The sequence below is a fragment of the Nerophis lumbriciformis genome, linkage group LG39 (assembly GCF_033978685.3).
Source record: "Nerophis lumbriciformis linkage group LG39, RoL_Nlum_v2.1, whole genome shotgun sequence".
NCBI lineage: Eukaryota > Metazoa > Chordata > Actinopteri > Syngnathiformes > Syngnathidae > Nerophis > Nerophis lumbriciformis.
The window spans coordinates 20,433,887-20,452,051 of NC_084586.2; the positions used below are offsets into that span (position 1 = coordinate 20,433,887).

Below are 18,165 nucleotides of genomic sequence, written 5' to 3' on the forward strand. Positions count from 1 at the left end.
AGCAGTCAGAGTCCAGAGGGAGATCCAGGGGAAAATGAGACGCACAGCTCACTTTCCAGGCGACGGAGGGTACTGCGGGGACACGGGAGAAGACAAGGGACAAATCAAGGCACGGAGAGGAAACACGAATATAGCATAAAGCTTGTTGCTTACGGTACACCATGAGAAAGCTAAGTTCCCGCGCTGATCTTTGGGTCCACTGGTCCTTTATTGAGCTTGCCCTCATCAGACCCAGGAGTGTAGATTGCCGGTGAGTGATTGCAGCTGGTGGCTGCTGCAGGGCGGGGACGCGCGCGGCGCGTCCCTGGATGTGCGCACCCGTGGGCGTGTCCCGAGGTGCGCACAGACGGATGAGCGGCGTTGGCAGGAGCCTGAGCCGTAACAGTTATTGCTACTTGGTGCTATCTTGCTGGCGTGTTAACTGTTAACATGCTAACTGTTACCATTTTAGCCATTTTTTTGGTATAAAACTAAAAGTCCATATTATTGTTACTTGGCGCTGTCCTGCTAGCATGCTCTGTGTTAGCATGCTGATTGTTACCATTTAGCTATTTTTCTGGTATTAAACTCAAAGTCAAGATTATTGTTACTTGGCGCTATCTTGCTAGCATGCTAAATGTTAGCCTTTTAGCCAGATAGCTGTCCACTCTACATAGATTTCCTAATACAAACAAACAGTTTACAGCCAAAAGAATGATTTAATGCAAAAACCTTTTCTTGTTGCGGTTATCAGGAGGCTAAAAAAGCACTCTTGTCCTTTTTCTCCCCCCCAGAGGGCGGCTGTCTCCCGCAGGTGCGACGTCAGGTGGTCCGGACAAGCTGGTGCTGAGGACTGGAACCCAAAGACCAGGCGGTGGCTGGTCGCCTCGGTCTTGCCCGGAAGCGGCGATGCTGCTCGGTGGAAGCTGAGCTAAAGCATTTGGAGGAGGAAGGTATCCTTCTGGGACTTGGATGGATGACGTTGGATGTTTACCATCCAGCTGCCGTGGTTTAACGCAACACCTTTTGTTATATTTGTGCCGCAAACAATACTTTTAAAGTACTTTTTAATATTGCTGGTGCCCTGACAACGTTGTACTTACCGTACTCCTCTTCTTCGGCAGCCTTGCATGGCAATATGTTAGCATGTTAGCACGTTAGCCAGGTGTCGCTTTGTGGTCTTTAATCCCAGTTAGCTGTTAGCAGACCTCCGCCAAGGCTTCAGCACACAAAATCAGGCAGTTTTTTGTGTGTACCGTATTTTCCGCACCATAAGGCGCCCTGGGTTATAAGCCGCGCCTTCAATGAACGGCATATTTCAAAACTTTGTCCACCTATAAGCCGCCCCGTGTTGTAAGCCGCATCTAACTGCGCTAAAGGAATGTCAAAAAAACAGTCAAATAGGTCAGTCAAACTTTAATAATATATTAAAACCAGCGTGATGTGGGCGCGCATGGAATCGTATATCAACATGGACGGAGCTGCGTGAAAAAAGCCACCCGGCCTCTTCGCGTAAACTTAAACTTACCTTAACCACTCGCTCATCTTTTCTTCATCCATCCCTTCGAGTTAGCTTTTATGATGACGCCGGCTGGAAAGGTCTCTTTTGGCAAGGTCTTCCTTTTGAATATCACCATGGGTGGAAGTTTCTGGCCATTAGCATGGCAAACTAGAACCACAGTGAAGGATGACTTCTCATTCCCTGTGGTGCGAATATTCACCGTACGTGCTCCCGTTGTATCCACAGTGCGGTTCACAGGAATATCAAAAGTCAGTGGAACCTCGTCCATGTTGATAATGTTCTCTGGCCGGATCTTTTTTTCAGCTATCTTGTTTTTACAATATGCACGGAAAGTAGCCAGCTTTTCTTGAAAGTCTTTAGGCAGTTGCTGTGAAATAGTAATCCGTGTGCGGATGGAGAGATTGCGTCTTTTCATGAACCGGATCCCTGTCGCTTAGTAGGAGCCATTTTGTGGTCTTTACAGATGTAAACACACAAAGGAAATGAAACGTACGGTAATATCCGCGCGCTTTTTCTTCTTCTACGCGGGCGGGTGGTTGCTTACAGTAGAAGAAGAAGCGCTTCCTGTTCTATGGGGGCGGGTGCTTACCTTGGCGGTTGCTTGCGTAGAAGAAGAAGCACTTCCTCTTCTACGGGGAAAAAAGATGGCGGCTGTTTACCGTAGTTGCGAGACCGAAACTTTATGAAAATGAATCTTAATATTTAATCCATATATAAAGCGCACCGGGTTAAAAGCCGCACTGTCAGCTTTTGAGTAAATTTGTGGTTTTTAGGTGCGGCTAATAGTGCGGAAAATACGGTACTTTGTAGTTCCTAACTTCTGTGAAGTTGTTTGTCGAAGTATTTTTGTATCAGGACAAAACGTATTTTCGCGCGCGGACAACGCAATTAGGAAAAGGAATGATTATTTTTGCGGGAAACATTCTATGTTGTGCTGTATTTTTTTTCATACATTTGTATTTTTAGCTGAGAAAAATGTCCTCATTTTTTTTCACCATACATTTCGGGGTTGAGGGGGAAATCCTGAGAGAATTGCGATGCCCCGCTATTATAGGCATTACTTTACCACATCTCCTCAAACCTCTGAATATATTGTCCACTTGAACAAATGAAAAGACTAAACTGCAGAGAGTACCAGGCACCTGTCCGTGGTAAATACAGGTAAAAGCCAGTAAATTAGAATATTTTGAAAAACTTGATTTATTTCAGTAATTGCATTCAAAAGGTGTAACTTGTACATTATATTTATTCATTGCACACAGACTGATGCATTCAAATGTTTATTTCATTTAATTTTGATGATTTGAAGTGGCAACAAATGAAAATCCAAAATTCCGTGTGTCACAAAATTAGAATATTACTTAAGGCTAATACAAAAAAGGGATTTTTAGAAATGTTGGCCAACTGAAAAGTATGAAAATGAAAAATATGAGCATGTACAATACTCAATACTTGGTTGGAGCTCCTTTTGCCTCAATTACTGCGTTAATGCGGCGTGGCATGGAGTCGATGAGTTTCTGGCACTGCTCAGGTGTTATGAGAGCCCAGGTTGCTCTGATAGTGGCCTTCAACTCTTCTGCGTTTTTGGGTCTGGCATTCTGCATCTTCCTTTTCACAATACCCCACAGATTTTCTATGGGGCTAAGGTCAGGGGAGTTGGCGGGCCAATTTAGAACAGAAATACCATGGTCCGTAAACCAGGCACGGGTAGATTTTGCGCTGTGTGCAGGCGCCAAGTCCTGTTGGAACTTGAAATCTCCATCTCCATAGAGCAGGTCAGCAGCAGGAAGCATGAAGTGCTCTAAAACTTGCTGGTAGACGGCTGCGTTGACCCTGGATCTCAGGAAACAGAGTGGACCGACACCAGCAGATGACATGGCACCCCAAACCATCACTGATGGTGGAAACTTTACACTAGACTTCAGGCAAGGTGGATCCTGTGCCTCTCCTGTCTTCCTCCAGACTCTGGGACCTCGATTTCCAAAGGAAATGCAAAATTTGCTTTCGTCAGAAAACATGACTTTGGACCACTCAGCAGCAGTCCAGCTGGTGTCGGTCCACTCTATTGTACATGCTCATATTTTTCATTTTCATACTTTTCAGTTGGCCAACATTTCTAAAAATCCCTTTTTTGTATTAGCCTTAAGTAATATTCTAATTTTGTGACACACGGAATTTTGGATTTTCATTTGTTGCCACTTCAAATCATCAAAATTAAATAAAATAAACACACACAGTCTGTGTGCAATGAATAAATATAATGTACAAGTTACACCTTTTGAATGCAATTACTGAAATAAATCAAGTTTTTCAAAATATTCTAATTTACTGGCTTTTACCTGTACATCTATATTTGACAGTAATACTTGGTGACTGTACGTGAGTCATTTTCACATATCTGTACTTGATGTTGTTTATCTTTCTGACAACTTTCACTACATTTCCAACATAAAATGGGTGCTTTTACTCTGATACATTTCATTAATGTAAATGATGAAATATTTGACTTTTGATAATTAAGTACAATAAATGTCAGGTAGAAGTCTTTCAAATAAGTCAATTTCTGGTCATGTTCTTTTAAATATTGCTTTCAAGTACGTGACACAAGGCTGCATCGAATAGGAACTATGAAGACATTTATAGAACCTTGATCCTTAATGAGAACCTCAAGATGCTGTATCCATTCTCCAACTTCAAAAATAAACTAAAAACTTATCTATTAACCACCTATATTTAATGCCTCATGTAGGGTAGACTACTGTTGGGTTTTGCATGGTTGAATGAATGTATGTATGTATGTGTATGCTTGCTTTAGTACTATTATCTTGTGTTAATCATATAGCGTTGTTTATTGTTGTTGTACTTGCTACCACGTTCCATCATTCCATGTATATTCCATCATTTCATGTATATTCTATCCTCTGGACCCCCTGTCAAAAGCTTCTTCTAGCTTATTTGGGGGACCCTTTCACATACCAACATCTTTAAATGATGATATTTTACTACTATTGTATTTGTTATATGGTATTGTGAATAAACTAAACTTGAAACTTATTCTGCGTACAAATGTATTTTAAAAAAAATATATCAATTGTCTATATTTTTATGAATAATGCTACTATAAAATATATATTTATGCAATACAAGATTTTTTTTTTGTCTGTAGTTTTTTGACAAAGTATATCTGTTTTGTGTGATATTACAACTTTATTACAGTTATTTACCCCCGCTTTCTTTTTTGTATGTGTGAGCTGCACTTGACTGTAAACGTCAGCTTTACAGATGCCATATCTTTTAATTGCACAAGGAACACACACACACATACACACACACACACACACACACACACACCTATACACACACATATATACACCTATATACTGTGTATATATATATATATATATATATATATATGTATGTATATATATATATATATATTATACACATAATATATATATATATATATATACATATATATATGCATGTATATATATATTATATACATATATGTATATATAATATAATATATATGTATGTATGCATGTATATATGTATGATGTTTTATTATTAATATTTATTGTTATATTTAATTTATTCTAGACTTTTTATCTTTTTTTTTAACATGTCCGTGTAAAGTTGATTAAATAATACAAATTATTAATAATATTAATTCTATATATTTTCCCAAACAATGCAACAAAAATATATTTTTGAATATTAGATATATTACGTATAATTTTTTTGTCTATAAGTCTTTGAAAATGTATGCCTTTTTATGTGATATTAGAGCTTTATTACAGTAATATTTTTAACCCCCCAGCTCTCTTTTTGTATACGTTAGCTGCACTTAACTGTAAACATCCGCTTTACAGATGACAAATAAATAAATATATAAATATATATATATATATATATATATATATATATATATATATATATATATATATTTGTGCGGTGTTAGAGATGTATCAGGTGGATTTACCTTCATTGTTATTATTATTAACTATTAATATTTATTATTATTATACTTTATTTTTATATACCTTTTTAATATTTATTTTTTTAGCCTCTCTGTAAGTTTTGTTTTGTGATGCAGAGCTGATTTGTTCAGGTGGACAACACATCCACCTGCTGATGACATGTCCTATTATTTGAGGCACGGCGTCTAAATGCAGTATTTTGCTGATTCTGCCTTCACTTGTCGCCGTCCAAATTGCACAACTTTGTTATTTCCTTTGTAATAGTTTGTTATTTACATGGTGACTTTACGATGCGATACTGTATGACGATATCAGTGTTTTATATCGGCCGGTATGGAAACTCCCTGCTATTTGGGCTGCCCTATGGAAAATCAGAAGCATGAGGTGCCATCTTCAACATGGCACCGTGGTGTTGTGCACATGCCCACTGTGTGAGCTACGTGCTCGATCATTCCTGTTGGATATGTCTGTATTAGACACTTTCATGCAAGAGATGGTACACATCTGTCACCGTATCTCCGCTTAGGCGGCCATGATTGGATTTATCTGTTGAATTCAATGTGTGAACCTCAAAGAATAGTAATAATAATAATAATAATACTGTTATGTATTCCATGTATTTCCTTGGAAATGTGAAAGCGTTGCCTTTGACTTAACACCGTGCAGGAGTAAAAAAGTCGACATGATGATTGTACTTCTTCTTGATGTTTTTCTTGCACTTGTTTTGACTTTTTCCGCACCTGCGGTGAACTATTGAGGCGGTGACGGATCATTTGTGCACATGTCAAACTGCATGCATTAAATAAAGTGACTTTTAGTGGCTCTTTTCCTTTGACGTGTGCTTGTCGTGACACTGTACAAACACACGGGGGCGCTGTGTCTTGTCTGAATGATGCGAACTTTTTATCTGCGGCCGTCACTTCCGGGTCATGTGACTTGACACATGCTAACATTAGCATACTGGCCCGTAATGTAATATATATCTATAACATATACATACAGTATGTATTTATATATATATTTATATCATTTTGCTAGAACATAAAAAACAACTTGCAATTGCAATTTGTAATCAGAACCAGAAAGACTTTAATGATCCCCGAGGGTTAAATGAAGATTTTCAGCACAATCCCATTCAAGAGCAGACAAACATTACAGGGAGACAGAACAGGATCAAGCATTACAGGGGGACAGAACAGGATCAAACATTACAGGGAGACAGAACAGGATCAAACACTACAGGGGGACAGAACAGGATCAAACATTACAGGGAGACAGAACAGGATCAAACGTTACAGGGGGACAGACCAGGATCAAACATTACAGGGGGACAGAACAGGATCAAACATTACAGGGATACAGAACAGGATCAAACATTACAGGGAGACAGAACAGGATCAAACATTACAGGGGGACATAACAGGATCAAACATTACAGGGATACAGAACAGGATCAAACATTACAGGGAGACAGAACAGGATCAAACACTACAGGGGGACAGAACAGGATCAAACGTTACAGGGAGACAGAACAGGATCAAACGTTACAGGGGGACAGACCAGCATCAAACATTACAGGTGGACAGAACAGGATCAAACATTACAGGGGGAAAGAACAGGATCAAACATTACAGGGGGACAGAACAGGATCAAACATTACAGGGAGACAGAACAGGATCAAACATTACAGGGAGACAGAACAGGATCAAACGTTACAGGGGGACAGACCAGCATCAAACAATACAGTAAACAGAACAGGATCAAACATTACAGGGAGACAAAACAGGATTAAACATTACAGGGGGATAGAACAAGATCAAACATTACAGGGAGACAGAACAGGATCAAATATTACAGGGAGCCATAACAGGATCAAACATTACAGGGATACAGAACAGGATTAAACATTACAGGGGGACAGAACAAGATCAAATATTACAGGGGGACAGAACAGGATCAAACATTACAGGGAGACAGAACAGGATCAAACATTACAGGAGACAGAACAGGATTAAACATTACAGGGGGACAGAACATGATCAAATATTACAGGGGGACAGAACAGGATCAAACATTACAGGGAGACAGAACAGGATTAAACATTACAGGGAGACAGAACAGCATCAAACATTACAAGGAAATAGAACAGGATTAAACATTACAGGGAGACAAAACAGGATCAAACATTACAGAGAGACAGAACAGGATTAAACATTACATGGAGACAGAACAGGATCAAACTATACAGGGAGACAGAACAGGATCAAACATTACAGGGAGACAGAACAGGATCAAACATTACAAGGAGACAGAACAGGATTAAACATTACAGGGGGACAGAACAGGATCAAACGTTACAGGGAGACAGACCAGGATCAAACTATACAGGGGGACAGAACAGGATCAAACATTACAGGGAGACAGAACAGGATCAAACATTAGAGAGACAGAACATAATCAAACATTACAGGGAGACAGAAGAGGATCGCTGACGGCTCTGCCAACTTCCGGCGCCCCTTACAAAAAAGGTGAGAAACAGGTAGACGGGGGATAAAAAAAAAAAAAAAAAATCAGTCTAAGCCTGATGCAGTAGATGGATGACTATTCTTGGAAATAATCGTATTGATACCATTTATTTATTTGTATTTTCAATATTTTAACAGATCATAACCATCCATCCCATCCATTTTTTACCTCAGCTACAGTCGCGTGGAAGGCGGTGTACACCCTGGACAAGTCGCCACCTCATCACAGGGCCAACACAGATAGACAGACAACATTCACACACTAGGGACCATTTAGTGTTGCCAATCAACCTATCCCCAGGTGCATGTCTTTGGAGGTGGGAGGGGCCTATCCCCAGGTGCATGTCTTTGGAGGTGGGAGGGGGCCTATCCCCAGGTGCATGTCTTTGGAGGTGGGAGGGGCCTATCCCCAGGTGCATGTCTTTGGAGGTGGGAGGGGCCTATCCCCAGGTGCATGTCTTTGGAGGTGGGAGGGGCCTATCCCCAGGTGCATGTCTTTGGAGGTGGGAGGGGCCTATCCCCAGGTGCATGTCTTTGGAGGTGGGAGGCGTCTATCCCCAGGTGCATGTCTTTGGAGGTGGGAGGGGCCTATCCCCAGGTGCGTGTTTTTGGAGGTGGGAGGGGCCTATCCCCAGGTGCATGTCTTTGGAGGTGGGAGGGGCCTATCCCCAGGTGCATGTCTTTGGAGGTGGGAGGGGCCTATCCCCAGGTGCATGTCTTTGGAGGTGGGAGGCGTCTATCCCCAGGTGCATGTCTTTGGAGGTGGGAGGGGCCTATCCCCAGGTGCATGTCTTTGGAGGTGGGAGGGGCCTATCCCCAGGTGCATGTCTTTGGAGGTGGGAGGAAGCCTGAGTAGAACCCACGCAGTCACGGGGAGAACATGCAAACTCCCCACAGAAAGATCCCGAGCCCGGGATTGAACTCAGGACTACTCAGGACCTTCGTATTGTGAGGCACATGCACTAACCCCTGTCGCACCGTGCTGCCCCAGATCAGCAGTATACTATTCATAATTCATAAGTACATCATTATATGAATTGTCATTCTGGTCCGATGTAATAATAATCACTATATAACAGATGAATTAAAAACCTATTGATTTAGTATCTTTCTGACTAACGTATAATTTATTGTGTTGGAAATGCATGTTATTGTACTGTAGAGATAATAGTCGCATAAATACTGTATTTGTGATTATTTAACCTAACAACGCATGTTAATCTGGTCATTGTCAAAGGTACTCCTGCGCATGCGCCCGTGAGAGCGTCTCAACGCAGAGGCGCTCGGTGGGGCGTGACGCGCATGCGCCGTGCGGCCGGGTGGGGGCTTGTGTTTGCAGCGTTGCAAGGGTGGATGCTGCTCCCAAACTGGCTCACTACAATGTTGCGGCGGCCGACATTTCAGCACAAATAAGTCGCAGGTAAGAAGCCTGGTGGGAGAGAGATAACATTGTTGTGTCGCCTCGCCGGGGACTGGCACGGTGCTTTGCTAGCTTCACTGCTGCTGGCCTGCATCCGGGCATTTCTCCTCCTCCCTCACAATATCATTCATATTTCTTCATTTCTCACCCTTTTTACAACCTGCTCGGACATATTTGACCTTGCTGCTGCCCTTTAGAAGTGGACAGTTAGCTGCTGTGCTAACGCCAGGAGGCTAGCTATACGTCGCAAATCTTTCAACGTAATAAAGTGGACTGTTAGCTGCTATGCTAACGCCAAAAGGCTAACTATACGTTGCAAATCTTTAAATGCATTGAAAAAAATCTTCGAATTCAAAATGAGTCGTGCTGTGTTGTAAATTAAGGCGATATAAGTGTACGATTGGAGGTAAAAGGTTTGAGTTGTACAGGAAGCTCGGGAATGTTTATGCTAACACATAACATGACGTGACGTCACAATTTAACGCACAACACGACGTGACGTCACAACTTAACATAACACGACGTGACGTCACAACTTCAGGCCCACATGGTTCTCCTATTTGTTTAAGGAATAGTAATTACCAGAGGTGGGTAGAGTAGCCAGAAATTGTACTCAAGTAAGAGTACTGTTATTTTAGAGATTTATTACTCAAGTAAAAGTAAGGAGTAGTCACCCAAATATTTACTTGAGTAAAAGTAAAAAGTATGTTGTGAAAAAACTACTCAAGTACTGAGTAACTGATGAGTAACATACACACTCATATCATATATATATATATATATATATATATATATATATATATATATATATATATATATATATATATATATATACACACACACACACATATATATATATATGTATATATATATATATATATATATATATATATATATATATATACACACATATATATATACATACATTGATATATACAGTATATAATTTATATTTATTTATTTTGCCGTTTTTGTTTACATGTTAAAGGTGTTTTTATGAATACACATGCATGTTTAACACATATAGATTCCTTTCTTTCATGAAAACAAGAATATAAGTTGGTGTATTACCTGATTCTGATGACTTGCATTGATTGTAATCAGACAGTAGTGATGATAACGTCCACGTTTTCAAATGGAGGAGAAAAAAGTTCCCCCTTTCTGTCTAATACAGGGGTCGGCAACCCAAAATGTTGAAAGAGCCTTATTGGACCAAAAATACAAAAACAAATCTGTCTGGAGCCGCAAAAAATTAAAAGCCATATTACATACAGATAGTGTGTCATGAGATATAAATTGAATTAATATGACTTAAAGGAAACTAAATGACCTCAAATATAGCTACAATTGAGGCATAATTATGCAATATGTAGATATAGCTAGCCTAAATAGCATGTTAGCATCGATTAGCTCGCAGTCATGCAGTGACCAAATATGTCTGATTAGCACTCCACACAAGTCAATAACATCAACAAAACTCACCTTTGTGGATTCATGCACAACGTTAAAAGTTTGGTGGACAACATGAGACAGAAAAAGAAGTGGCATAAAACACGTCCTAGAAAGTCGCAGAAAAATATACATGTAAACAAACTAAGGTGAGTTCAAGGACTGCCAAAATTAGTAGGACAAAACGGCGCTCGCCAAATACTCTAATCAGTGAAGCATGTTTAATATAAACAGTGTGCTTTATAACAATTAGGGAGGTTTGTGTCATGTTTGTCCTCCTACAGAAACCATATTAAAACAAAACATATATTTTTTTCCCCTCAACTTTTTCCATTTTCCATACATTTTTGAAAAAGCTCCAGAGAGCCACTAGGGCGGCGCTAAAGAGCCGCTTCTTATTTGTCCAGCTTCCATATCCGTTTTTATACACTTTACAAGAAATACATTGGCGGCAAACTCCGTCGCTTGCTAGCTTGCTAGCTTGTTAACGCTGGCTTTCGGAGACTCTTATTTTGAAAGCGCAGGCGCGATGGAGCGGCACTTTTATTGTGAAGACAGGAACTGTGCAGTCAGTCTTTAGGCTTTTGACGGAATGTACGGTTGAAATAAAAAAAGGGTCTTTTTTCCCTTCACACTTTTGATGTATTGATTGGAACTTTTATTAGTAGATTGCACAGTACAGTACATATTCCGTACAATTGACCACTAAATGGTAACACCCCAATAAGTTTTTACACTTGTTTAAGTCAGGTCATGTGACCACCTTGCTCTGTTTGATTGGTCCAACGTCACCAGTGACTGCATCTGATTGGTGGAACGAAGTGAAACGTCACCAGTAAGGCAGGCACTTTGAAGGTCTGTCTGACAGACCAAAACAAACAAAGCGTGCATTAACAGATCGATAAAAATTAGTAGCGAGTAGCGAGCTGAATGTAGAAAAAAGTAGCGGAGTAAAAGTAGCGTTCCTTCTCTATAAATATACTTAAGTAAAAGTAAAAGTATGTTGCATTAAAACTACTCTTAGAAGTACAATTCATCACAAAAGTTACTCAAGTAGATGTAACGGAGTAAATGTAGCGCGTTACTACCCACCTCTGGTAATTACACCTTTTTTTCTTTGCTTAACTGCACAAGTAACTCATCAATAAATGTCAATGTTTTTTTAGTGACATTACTCTACTCCAGAATAAAAAAATAAATTGTCATTAAATGTTTCTCTCTCATTAAACTTTCCCCTTAGATATTTAGGAATCATTCTTGTGAAAAGTACACATTTTTTGCCATATTGAACCATGGTATTAACACAATTAGTTTCTTCATTTTTGTCATTTTAGAAAATCATAATATGACTGCATTCTAATAAAATTCAAACTTTAATCATCATTTTTTTTATCATAAAATTGTTATTTTAGCCAACCATACAACGGTATTCTCTCTCTCTCTCTCTATTACTTTTTTTTAATGTTATGATTCTATTTTTGTTTAAAAAAAATAAATCTAGTAAAATATACATAACAATTTATTCTCAAAAAACAACAACTTTTAATACAATTAAAAAATATGTTCCTGTCATGTGTTTTGACTTTATTCTTTTAAAGTTTCAGCTATTGTTTTAGAAATTAATTTGCTTAATGAAAAAATTAGGAATTGTTGTAGTAAAAAGTACACATTTTTTCATATCGAACTATTCTATCAGCACAATTATTTTCTAAATTCATGTAGTTTTAGAAAATCATATTTTACCTGCATTCTATTACAATTTTAACTTTTTTAGCACATCTATATTCTGTCTTTATTACTTAAAAAGAAAAAAAATGTATTTCTGTAAAAAAAAAAATTGTAAAATATACACACTTCCATAACACTTTACTTATAAAAGTCAACTTTTAATAGAATAAAACTTATATTCCTTTCATTTATTTTGACTTTACCCTTTTAAAGTTTCAACTTTTATTTTAAAAGCTGCGACTTAATTTGCGAATTATTATGACTTATGTATGTTTTTCTCTTGTCAGAAATTTTACTCTGAAAATTAGGAAGTAATCTTGCAAAAAGTACATATTTTTTCATATTAAACTATTATATCCCAAAAATTATTTACTTAATTTTTGTAATTTAAAAAAATCATAATCATTCCATTCCAATAAAATTGTAACTTTAATCACAAACTTAATTTTGCATGATATTATAACTTCTTTTTTAATTAATTTGCTTAATAAAAAAATTAGGAATTGTTGTAGTAAAATGTACACATTTTTTCATATCGAACTATTCTATCAGCACAATTATTTTCTAAATTCATGTAGTTTTAGAAAATCATATTTTACCTGCATTCTATTAGAATTTTAACTTTTTTAGCGCATCTATATTCTGTCATTATTTAAAAAGAAAAAAAAATTTTTTCTGTAAAAAAAATTAATTGTAAAATATACACACTTCCGTAACACTTTACTTATAAAAGTCAACTTTTAATAGAATAAAACTTATATTCCTTTCATTTATTTTGACTTTACCCTTTTAAAGTTTCAACTTTTATTTTAAAAGCTGCGACTTAATTTGCGTATTATTATGACTTATGTATGTTTTTCTCTTGTCAGAAATTTTACTCTGAAAATTAGGAAGTAATCTTGCAAAAAGTACATATTTTTTCATATTATTATATCCCAAAAATTATTTACTTAATTTTTGTAATTTAAAAAAATCATATTATGGTTCCATTCCATTAAAATTCTAACACAGCATATAATTAGGGGGGAAATTAGCTGAATGTGAAGACTAGGGTGTCTGTTATTAAGTCTTTAGCATTAGTATATGGAATTAAATGATGGAATGGATTAAGTAATGAAGTTAAACAATGTACTGATATGATCCACTTTAAGAGGTTGTTCAAATGAATAGTGCTTACAAAGTACAAAGAAGAATTATGAGAAATACTTTCAACCTTATTGAAAATAAGATATTCTTCATCTCAGTATATTAATAATGTCTGAATTAATTAATTACATATTACAAACCTGTTGTATATACTAATTCACAGATGTTATTTTATTATAAAAAGGTCAGTAAATGATGTTTATATTTGTAAACGCTCTGAAGTGGGAAAGGTGTGGGATTAAATAAGCTTTACTTCTTCCTACTCCTTTTCGGACATGATGTCAAGTGAAATGATATGAAACTGTGATGTGTTATGCTGGAAGTGTGTTCATGCACGAAATAAACGAAAGAAAGAAAGAAAGCACTAGTTCATTAGACAGACCTGCAAACTCTGGCGTGGTGTAGGTTACAAGATAACGTTAACGTTATCAGACACATACAAAAAGGCTAACGTTAACGTTACCGTTAGCCACTGACTATGCTTAGGTAACGTTAGTCAGTCCTGGTTGACATAAGAGGTAACCTTATTTTAGCCTTAAGGCTACAAGTGAGCAAATATGGAAATGAACCGGCAACAGTTAACCTTAGTTACTCACCAGCACTATCACTGGAACTGGCGCTGCAGGTTGAAGCAGAGGAAGAGGGGTTTGCTTCGTCATCTCTATCGCTGCTTCTCCACAACACCTTTCTCTAACCTTCAGGTTATGTACGGCCTGAACATGTTTCATCATGCTTGTTGTACTTCCCCCCCTTACATGAGAGCGAAGCCTGGCAATAATTGCAGATAGCTGTTTCCTCCTCGTATTTTTTTCTAAAATGAAGCCATGCCTTGAGGCGTTTTTTCCGGTCCATTGTTGTTGCTGCTTTCTGTATCTGCCGCCTAATGACAGAGCTACGTCATTTCCTGTGATGTCCCACAGGGCATTTCCTGTGGGACGGGATTCGTTCCCAGGGATTCGAATAAAGAACCAACTCTTTTTCTTTACTATAGTGGCCTCGATAACGGGAACCGGTTCTCAAAAAGGGATTCGAGTCCATGGAATGGGTTCTTTTCTTATCGAACAACCGGGAGAACCGGTTTCGAACATCATCCCTAATTATGGGTCTACTGAAAATGTGAGCAAAAGTATACATACAGCAATGTTAATATTTGCTTACATGTCCCTTGGCAAGTTGACCTGCAATAAGGCGCTTTTGGTAGCCATCCACAAGCTTCTGCTTGACCACTTGACCACTAAATTGCTGCAGTTCAGCTAAATGTGTTGCTTTTCTGACATGGACTTGTTTCTTCAGCATTGTCCACACATTTAAGTCAGGACTTTGGGAATACCATTCTAAAACCTTCATTCTAGCCTGATTTAGCCATTCATTTACCACTTTTGAGGTGTGTTTGGGGTCATTGTCCTGTTGGAACACCCAACTGCGCCCAAGACTAGGGATGCCCCGATCCAGGTTTTTGCACTTCCGATCCGATACCGATATTGTTTTTGCATTTCCGATCCGATACCGATACTGGCCTATCCGAGCATGTATTAAGTTTAAAGTTATTTAGCCTACTTAGTTGTCAGAATCATGTTGAAAAGGGTTTTAGTACTCTTGATACCAACTAGCCAGCTGAATTAGGGGAGTTTGAATAATACACAATGGTTGGTAACAAGAAACTGACCTGTTTATTCAAGGATAAACACAAAATAGACCAAATTACACATGACAAACAGAAATGGCATCATTGAACTAGGGCTGGGCGATATGGCTTTTTTTTAATATTGCAATATTTTAAGGCCATATTGCGATACACGATATATATCTCGATATTTTGCCTTAGCCTTGAATGAACACTTGATGCATATAATCACAGCAGTATGATGATTCCATGTGTTTTGATTGATTGATTGAGACTTTTATTAGTAGGTTGCACAGTGAAGTACATATTCCGTACAATTGACCACTAAATGGTAACACCCCAATAAGTTTTTCACACTTGTTTAAGTCGGGGTCCACTTAAATTGATTCATGATACAGATATATACTATCAGATATATACTATCATCATAATACAGTCATCACACAAGATAATCACATTGAATTATTTACATTATTTATAATCCAGGGTGTGGAGGGGGGCGCCGGATGTAAGTGTCAAAAAGACAGCCAAGAGTTTGATATGAGAATAAATCTAAAGTTAAAATATAGGGTAGAAATGCACCCATTAGCAGGAAATGTAGTCTTGATTTTCAAAATTTTCTTTCAAGGCTTGCATGTCTACATTAAAACATTCTTCTTCATACTGCATTAATATATGCTACTTTTTGCCTCTGCATTTTGATGGTGTGGGACGTGTGGCACCGAATGGAGATAAGCGTCTCGACAGACGTCAAAATATTTGAACAATGATGAGGAAAACTGTTTTCTCTGTCGTGTCCGTGTGTCGAAAATTGTTATGCGCTTATTTTTTTTATTAGATTTTGTGCGTGGCATAGATTTGCAATGCACAGAGGACGCTTAAACAGTGCGCAATTGCACAGGCGCGCACCTTAGAGGGAGCGTTGCTCGCACGGCTGCGCTAGCATCACAGCTAACGTTAGCCATGCTGCTACCTCTCTGCTCGGGGAGGGCGTATACGTATGTGACGTATGAGGTGACAGTATGTGACGTATGAGGTGACAGTATGTGACGTATGTAAGAAGGTGCGCTTGCTGTCTGTGAGAAGGAGACACAGGAAAGAGTGACAAGAGCCTGTCGTGTAATGCCAGCAGCTAAAAGCAACTGCGTGAGAATTCACAGACATGTGGATGTGTTGAAGGTGTGCTGGAAAATGCGGAACGGAAATTAGGGAGCAGCAGAAAGGTGGAATGTATTATTTAAATCGGTGCGTTGGAAAACACGGACCGGAGTTTTTTTTAAAACTGGATCTGGATCGGCATTTTCCCATGCCTTGCCGATACGCAATTTTTGGCAAATATCGGCAGCCGATCCGATCCAAATATCGGATCGGGACATCCCTACCCAAGACCCCACCACCCATGATGATTTTAGCTTGTCCTGAACAATTTGGAGCTAATCCTCCTTTTTCATTGTCCCATTTAAAGCAGCAGTTCCATTGGCAGCAAAACAGGCCCAGAGCATAATACTACCACCACCATGCTTGACGGTAGGAATGGTGTTCCTGGGATTAAAGGCCTCACCTTTTCTCCTCCAAACATATTGCTGGGTATTGTGGCCAAACAGCTACATTTTTATTTCATCTGACATCACATGGACAAAGATAAGACCTTCTGGAGGAAAGTTCTGTGGTCAGATGTTACTTGGCACTATTTTGCCAGCAACCTAAATGTTAACATGCTGTAACTGTTACCATTTTAGTCCATTTTTGGAATGCAACTCTAAAGTCAAGATTATTGCTACTTGGCACTATCTCATACCTGCCAACTACTCCGGTTTTCCCGTAATTCGTACGGTTTTCATCAACCTATTCCGGGTTACGGTTGCAGTGATAAAAAATACGGTTTTTCATTAATTAAAAAAAAGAAAAAGGGTGAAAACTACGCGAATTGCACCTTGTGCAGACAAGATTTTTCGATCGGACACGGAGGAATTAGCGATGTAAAAGACCACGTTGGGACAAAAAAACACAAGTCTAATGCCGTTGCTAGCGATACAAGTGGAAAACTTTCAACGTTTTTCGTCGCCCAAACAGATTCTTTGGATGTGATAAATGCCGAAGTTTTATTTACGGAGGCAATAATTGAGCATGGACTTCCAATCGCACTGGCTGATCACATGGGACAGTTAAATGTTTGTAATGCAACCTTTAAAAATCATTACGCGGTGATCGCCGTCCCAAAAATAAACTTTTCTTGCATGATAATGTCCAGAAAAACTCGCTTTATATTACTATAGAGTCCTTTTAACGAATGAGTTTGATGGTTTATCACAAACCTTAAATGAAAGAAGTCCTTTGTTCTCCTGCACCATGCATGCGCTTTGGCCTTGCTTCGTGTTTGGTGCGCAATCTTGTCGGCTGTATTTCACAGCACGACATACTGTTAAAAGTGTTTATACTATTTATGCTTTCAAGTCCAAGTTGAAGAAATCTTGTTAAATGTTGACAGCATAACTACCAAAATACAGAAGTATGTCCTTAATATTTTTGCAGTGCTATTTCTGTTGAAAAGTTCAAATGATTACATTAGAGATGTGATGTGCCACTTTTCAAGTGTCTGATGGCTTAAATTAATTTTCATTCATTTTTCATATTTTGAATTCTTTTGAAAGGCTTACAAAAAAAACTACATTTGAATTGTAATTCCATGCTATTGACAGGACTATTAATTTTAATGAAGTTAGCTTACCATGTTTACAGTATGATAATTGTGATAGAAATGTGAATTTTAGGCACAGAATATTTTTTACAAT

The 18,165-nt window shown here is 38.3% G+C and overlaps 2 protein-coding genes across 6 annotated transcripts in view; both read left to right on the forward strand.

Moving 5' to 3' along the window:
- rc3h2 (ring finger and CCCH-type domains 2) overlaps positions 1–1,825 on the forward strand; it is a 120,432-nt gene extending 118,607 nt beyond the window's left edge. Inside the window, exon 20 of one of the 3 annotated variants that reach the window (XM_061932123.2) lies at positions 774–1,825. In XM_061932123.2, coding sequence (XP_061788107.1) covers positions 774–909 — 136 coding nt within the window. In that variant the 3' untranslated portion in view covers positions 910–1,825. The remainder of the gene's footprint in view (positions 1–773) is intronic. The other 2 variants (XM_061932124.2, XM_061932125.1) reach the window with 2 other exon arrangements.
- A 7,494-nt stretch (positions 1,826–9,319) lies between these two features.
- Positions 9,320–18,165, forward strand: part of rabgap1 (RAB GTPase activating protein 1) — a 244,158-nt gene continuing 235,312 nt past the window's right edge. For 2 of the 3 annotated variants that reach the window (XM_061932118.1, XM_072912694.1), the window contains exon 1: positions 9,320–9,426. The gene's annotated coding sequence lies outside the window, so the exon portion shown is untranslated. The remainder of the gene's footprint in view (positions 9,427–18,165) is intronic. The other variant, XM_061932119.1, reaches the window with a different exon arrangement.